The sequence below is a fragment of the Littorina saxatilis genome, linkage group LG15, assembly GCF_037325665.1.
Source record: "Littorina saxatilis isolate snail1 linkage group LG15, US_GU_Lsax_2.0, whole genome shotgun sequence".
In the NCBI taxonomy this organism is placed as follows: Eukaryota; Metazoa; Mollusca; class Gastropoda; order Littorinimorpha; family Littorinidae; genus Littorina; species Littorina saxatilis.
Window position 1 is genome coordinate 30,692,475 of NC_090259.1, and position 7,500 is coordinate 30,699,974.

A 7,500-nucleotide genomic window follows, 5' to 3' on the forward strand; every position below is an offset into this window, starting at 1 on the left:
CCTTATATAAATATACACGCAGACAGAATGACACGCAAGCACACACAGACACAGACACGCACAGACACACACACACACACACAGACACGCGCACACACACACACACACACACACACACACACACACACACACCACACACACACACAGACACACAAAGCATATAAAGCGGAATGTGATATATCAGATTTAAATGTTCAACACGTTGATCATGAAACGACTCACACAGTTGCAACAGTATCGAGCACAAAGAGAATGGTAAACTTAAACACGTACATCGCAGGTGTTGGAAAACCATCAATCAAAATGTCTCTTTTAGCATGCAAGAAAAGGTTATCTTATTCGTCATCCCGCTGTCCTGTTTCTGCATCTCTCGGATTTCCCCAAAGATCACGTTACCTATGTTCCCCAAAGACAATAATGAACAAAACAGTATGGTAGAAACGACGTTAATTTGCAGTGAGTCTCAAGTCATTATTCACACAATATCAAGAGAAGAAGAATAGAAATCGAAACAGCATTGTATGGAAGCAAACATCTAATAATGTTTGTGATCTGGATGTTATTACAATGTTGCAACTAGAAACGTGTTGGTGGCAGTATTTAATTGTTACGAGCAATTAAAGTGGTAGATTCTGTTTGACAAACATCTCAATGTTTATGATCTGGTTGACATTACAATGTTACTGTCCATTTTTAGTTAATGAACAGACTAGTACAGAACCAACTTATAATTCTCAACACTCGTTGAACGGAAGCGTCAGCAAAGTTAAGATACCAGCACGGTTGGCCTAGTGGTAAGGCGTCCGCCCCGTGATCGGGAGGTCGTGGGTTCGAACCCCGGCCGGGTCATACCTAAGACTTTAAAATTGGCAATCTAGTGGCTGCTCCGCCTGGCGTCTGGCATTATGGGGTTAGTGCTAGGACTGGTTGGTCCGGTGTCAGAATAATGTGACTCATGGGTGAGACATGAAGCCTGTGCTGCGACTTCTGTCTTGTGTGTGGCGCACGTTATATGTCAAAGCAGCACCGCCCTGATATGGCCCTTCGTGGTCGGCTGGGCGTTAATCAAACAAACAAACAAAAAGCAAAGTTAAGTGTTTGTGGTTGAAAAACAAAGTAATCAACAAGAAAAACAAAGACATTATAGCTATATTTACGATTATGTTATGTTCAATGTTTTAATTGCGATAGGTGTGTGCGGTTGAACATCAAAGTAACTGGCAAGAAACATGTACGAGTTAGTTTAGCTATGACTTCGATTATATTTTCAGTAAAGTGTGGAAACTGCGATGCTACTCCTATTCGTTCGCTGCTGACAATATTGGTAATTGCTGAAATTCTCTCCAGTTGTTAGGGCTAAGTATCTGCAAACCAGTTATCTTTGTTCAATGAACAACATGATTCACAAGGAAAAAATAGGACGCATTATGCTAGACAAACAAACAAACGTGCATATTAAGAAAGAAAGACGGAATGAATAAAAGGAAGTATTTCTTGTTGGTGTATAGGCAAGATGTTTCTTTTGAACACGGCTTTTGAAGGTCTTATTAGGAATTAAAGACATATTTTACACATATAAGGCACACACGAAATCCCACCAGATGTTGATTGAATAACAAGTATGTAAATGTGTGTGTGTGTGTGTGTGTGTGTGTGTGTGTGTGTGTGTGTGTGTGTGTGTGTGTGTGTGTGTGTGTGTGTGTGTGTGTATGCGGATATGAGGTAAAGGGAGGGGGGGCAAGATATAATTCTGTTTTGAAAAAAACACCTAAGATACCTTGAATTTCTGCAAAGAAATAATGTGACGTTTTGGGTTTGAGTTTTCTCTCAAACAAAACAAGAACCCCATTCCCCAACACAAAACGACATAATCGGAATCTCAAAAAGATAATTACTACAGATGTCCAGCAGCGTTCGCCCGTCGAGAAATTCTCCAGCAAGAAAACGGCAACGCACTAAGCGGTCTGACTGACGATGCCTATAGTGTCTGGAGACATTCCAGACTAGACAGCTAAAACATCTGTCTAAGTCTTACATTTTCCCTCATCACTGTTATTCTGTGCTGAAACGGCAGCGCAGAATACTCCGCATTTCAGCGTCCCGCCCCCATGCTCTGAAGTATTGTTCAGAAACTTTGCAGGGGATGCCAAGGTCCATTTTTCTTCCACATCATTTTCTCTTCAAGCAACTCATCAATGAATAATAGCCTGCTGTGCTTCGCCGTGGGTCTTATTTTGTGACAGAGGATGTAGCAAGTTTTATGATAGAGAAAGTTTTGAGGCATTCTCGTAAAAGAGAAATAGGAAAATGAAGAGAGAGAGAGAGAGAGAGAGAGAGAGAGAGAGAGAGAGAGAGAGAGAGAGAGAGAGAGAGAGAGAGAGAGACAGAGACAGAGAGACAGAGAGACAGACAGACAGACAGAGACAGAGACAGAGAGACAGACAGAAAGAGAGAGAGACACACAGAGAGAGAGGGAGAAACAGACACACAGACAAACAGACAGACAGACAGACATTTTCATGAAAACCGAACCAAGAATCATTACGAACGATACCATAGCCTTGTTTACGTCTGGACTCACATACGTCATTTGTTGGCGAATTTTTTCTCGATATCTTCTATCTTTTAATCGTATACAGTCTGCTATTGGATTTCTGATGAACATACTTTTTGTGTGTTATTCTGTCAAAACTATCTTCTATGACTGAGGAATTCCTGACAGGCTACCGTTCATACAGATGTTAACAGGGTTGTTTTTATTGTACGAATCAAAAAGATTTTAACTGATGTTTTCTTTCCATATCCTTTTATTTTATTTTAAATCAGACATATTTTAATGAGTGTTGTCTTCACATTCTCCGGCGTTTTCTTTCCATTTTATAAAGTGGAAATAGGACTTGCCCTTTGAGTTCGAAAACCGGCTGTTATGGTCACCTTCACATTCAAGACATCAGGAAAAAACTTAGCACGGGTTTTCTGCACATCTTACAAATCAGAAACGTCTGAGATAATTAATTAATGTTTTCTTTACATTCTGCAGATTAAAAATGGGACCTGCCTTCTGAGTTCGACAACCGGAAGTGACGTAGGACGCCTGTATTACCAGGGTCAGGCACAGGCACATCATTTCGAAATGAAACCTTTTCTGAGTGAGTATGGATTGTTGTTGTTTGTTTGTTTGTTTCTTTCTTTCTTTCTTTCTTTCTTTCTTTTTTTAAAGACACACAAATACGTTGACTGATTGAAAGATACGTGTTTGCACTCTTACACACAATACAGTTACTGTTGTTTATAAACTATATAAACGCATGCAAAACACTTTCCTCTCCTTTTTTAAACCGAACGTAACGTTTGTTGTCTATGGAATTTCAATTGTTATGGTTGTATTTTTCTGTCTGACAACATGTGTTCTGCATTCTGTTTGTATATCTGTCTGCCTGTCTCTGTCTCTGTCGCTCTCTCTCTCTCTCGTCCTCTCTCTCTCTCTTCCTCTCTCTCTTTCTCTCTCTCTCTCTCGCCCTCTCTCTCTCTCTCCCTCTCTCTCTCTCTCTCTCTCTCTCTCTCTCTCTCTCTCTCTCTCTCTCTCTCTCTCTCTCTCTCTCTCTCTCTCTCTCTCTCTCTCTCTAATAAAAATATTATCTGCTGTCATTTTGATTGAAATTCAATTTTAACGGTAATGATTCACAATTTTATAACGAACAGGAACAACAGATTGTAATAATTGCAAGTTCATCTTATCTGTCACAGCTCGTGCAACTTGTTCTAAAGGAGCCCAGAAAGGCAATTTCCTGCTGTAAGATGAAACATTTGAAGCAGTAAATCTTCACATGACAATCGATTGGGTTTTCTTCTTTTCTGCCGGATAAGCAAAACATGTTATTTCCTTAGCATTTGTTTCTTAATAGCGCTATCAGCTACACCTTTGTTTTTCTTTTCTTATTAAAGTGGCATTATCCGCCAAGTGTAAAAGACAAGCAAATACACAGTAAAACCTCCCAGGTGCGGCCTTGCACGCGTCCAGGACAAACTCGGTCGTAAAATGGAGGGGTCCTTTTTCACACGTCTTTGACACCCTACCTATCCACCCCCACCACACGTCTTTGACACCCTACCCATCCACCCCCACCACACGTCTTTGACACCCTACCCATCCACCCCCACCACACGTCTTTGACACCCTACCCATCCACCCCCACCACACGTCTTTGACACCCTACCCATCCACCCCCACCACACGTCTTTGACACCCTACCCATCCACCCCCACCACACGTCTTTGACACCCTACCCATCCACCCCCACCACACGTCTTTGACACCCTACCCATCCACCCCCACCACACGTCTTTGACACCCTACCCATCCACCCCCACCACACGTCTTTGACACCCTACCCATCCACCCCCACCACACGTCTTTGACACCCTACCCATCCACCCCCACCACACGTCTTTGACACCCTACCCATCCACCCCCACCACACGTCTTTGACACCCTACCCATCCACCCCCACCACACATCTCAACAAAAGCCCGAGAAAAAAACCCGGTCGTTTCATGAAAACGAAAGGTAACGAGTTGACATTTGACTCCCTTTCCTACTTGCTGCTGGCGCTCTGTCTGCATGTATGTCTGCCTGTCTCTCTCTCTCTCAGATTGTAAGAAACGGTCTAAGCCTTACATCTTTATCCTTGCAAAATTAAGGTCAGTTCACTTCAGTTCTCTTTCGCTTTCCCTCTCTCTCTCTCTCTCTCTCTCTCTCTCTCTCTCTCTCTCTCTCTCTCTCTCTCTCTCTCTCTCTCTCTCTCTCTCTCTCTCTCTCTCTCTCTCTCTCTCTCTCTCTGTGTCTCTCTCTCTCTCTCTCTCTCTCTCTCTGTGTCTCTCTCTGTGTCTCTCTCTCTCTCTGTCTTTCTCTGTGTGTCTCTTTTTCTTTCTCTCTGTCTGTCTCTCTCTCTCTCTCTCTCTCTCTCTGTCTCTGTCTCTCTGTCTGTCTGTCTGCCTGTCTGTCTCTCTCTCTCTCTCTCTCTCTCTCTCTCTCTCTCTCTCTCTCTCTCTCTCTGTCTCTCTGTCTGTCTTTCTCTGTCTGTCTCTTTCTCTTTCTCTCTCTCTGTCTCTCTCTCTCTCTTTCTCTCTCTCTCTCTGTCTCTGTCTGTCTGTCTGTCTGTCTGTCTGTCTGTCTGTCTGTCTCTCTCTCTCTCTCTCTCTCTCTCTCTCTCTCTCTCTCTCTCTCTCTCTCGTTATGCAGACAAATTCTCTCACAGTGACGTTAAGTGCAACATGTTGTGTAAACTTAACACAGGCATACTAATGCCTCATTTAGTTAATGGTTGACCTACAGCCACTTTCAACAGCATTTACTGTCACACAACCTGACTTTTTTTGAATTATGACATGGTTTACCTTGCACTATACCTCCGCGCAGTATGTGGGTAGGGTTACGTTTTGAAAATCTGTGCTGGGGTCTCTGGGTAGATTCTTTTTGTGTCGTTATTGGTGTGTCGGTTCAGCTCCTGATCTTTCTTCAGCATTGTTTTCATTTCACTTAATTTTCAAATAGATATGTTTATGTTATGTATGAATCTCATTTTAATTTAGCATCGTGAATGTCATTTGCTCTGACGATTATCGGTCATGCCAGTAAGAATGGTATCTTCTTCATCTTCTTCTTTTGCGTTCCTAGCCATGCTAAAACTTTAATCCGGTCTGTAGGGCGAAGACCGCAGTCCACCGCATCGACGTTGCCGGCCCCCAGAGCTTCTCGTGGGCAGAATGGTACGAGAATTTTGCGGTCAGAAGTGCGAGGGTGTTACGAAGGCAAACGAACATATTAATTCCCATAGAAAAATAATGTTTCTGTATATTATTAATCGGTTAGACGTCCCATTCAAATACATAACATTTTCTTTTCATTGATTCATTTCATGACATCATATTTGACAAGCCTGCATCTTGAAGTCCGTCATGTATGATTTGTTTTCACATTTGATGCAACACACAGCAAATGGTTGGTTCGTTGCTGTTTTGTTAATGTCATTTCAACCAGTATAGCTACCCGAGACCGATGCAAGTTTGTTTCCCTTATCAGTTCTTTCTTTCTTTCTTTCTTTATTTGGTGTTTAACGTCGTTTTCACCACGAAGGTTATATCGCGACGGGGAAAGGGGGAGATGGGATAGAGCCACTTGTCAATTGTTTCTTGTTCACAAAAGCACTAATCAAAAATGTGCTCCAGGGGCTTGCAACGTAGTACAATGTATTACCTTACTGGGAGAATGCAATATTCCAGTACAAAGGACTTAACATTTCTTACATACTGCTTGACTAGAATCTTTACAAAAATTGACTATATTCTATACAAGAAACACTTAACAAGGGTAAAAAGAGAAACAGAATCCGTTAGTCGCCTCTTACGACATGCTGGGGAGCATCGGGTAAATTCTTCCCCCTAACCCGCGGGGGTCTTCTCAGTTCACATGGTTGTATCCATGCTTAAAAATAATTATGTTCAGTTAGGTATGGAAGAGTTTCCGGGGTTTGTCTTTTGCCAAATGTGGGTGTTGTTCCCCACGGTGATGCTAAGCGTGCACAAAAGGCCGTCTAAGACCGCAGACATCTGTCATGAACATTTCGGCAAATTTGCCACGCAAAATTCCTCAATTCGCATAGAGCTGACGCTGTAGTAGCTAAATCCAGAAAGACAAGTCTCCAGTCACAAAATGGAACATGCACCATAAACTTGTATTATCCAGTTAATGCTTCCGTTATCCCATCTATTGAATTCTTAACAAAATAAAGACAAAAATAACTTGTTTCTAGCTGATTCAAACCAGGACTGTCCATCCCAAAAAAGTGAAGATGGAAACAGGAAAAAGAATTTGTCGATACGGCTTTCACGCAAAACCTAGTTGGAAGTTAAGGCAAGCAGAATGCCATAACAAGATCAGAAGAAAAATCGTAGTCAAATTCAATTAGGCGAACAAGAACTTGCAACGGAGGCTCAAAAGGCTGAAGAAAAAATATCAAACACGGAAAGAGATTGAGTATCGGCTTTGCGCAGCATCACACACAACATTAAACAGATAAGAAGTTTCAAGAGCAACGAAAAAAGAAAGAGGGTTGGGGATGGCGTCGAAAAACAGTAGGTAGGGAAAAGAAGATAATGAAAAACGTAGACAAAAAGGTTTAGACAATGTTTTGGTCTCATAATTTGTTTTGTTTTGTTTTATGGAGGGAGGGGGGGGGGGGGGGGATGGGGGTCAAACCCGAACTAGAAGATTTTGATTGTACATAGAGCGACAAACCTAACAATCCGATCATAAAATTGCACTCATGTGTTCTGATAACTTTATATCCGTTGCTCTTATTCATCTGTCAATAATATGAATCATTGAAGTGAACAAAAACTGTCATGTTCATCAATAACATGTTCACGCTTGAATAAATCTGTATTTGACGGACGTGTTCAGATTAAATTGGGACCTTTCGTCCGCAACTGATCCTGACG

The 7,500-nt window shown here is 41.9% G+C and overlaps 1 protein-coding gene across 1 annotated transcript in view; it reads left to right on the forward strand.

Moving 5' to 3' along the window:
- The window catches only part of LOC138947983 (uncharacterized), a 627,639-nt gene that overhangs the window by 63,104 nt on the left and 557,035 nt on the right, over positions 1–7,500 (forward strand). Inside the window, exon 5 of the mRNA XM_070319509.1 lies at positions 3,041–3,149. Coding sequence (XP_070175610.1) covers positions 3,041–3,149 — 109 coding nt within the window. The remainder of the gene's footprint in view (positions 1–3,040; positions 3,150–7,500) is intronic.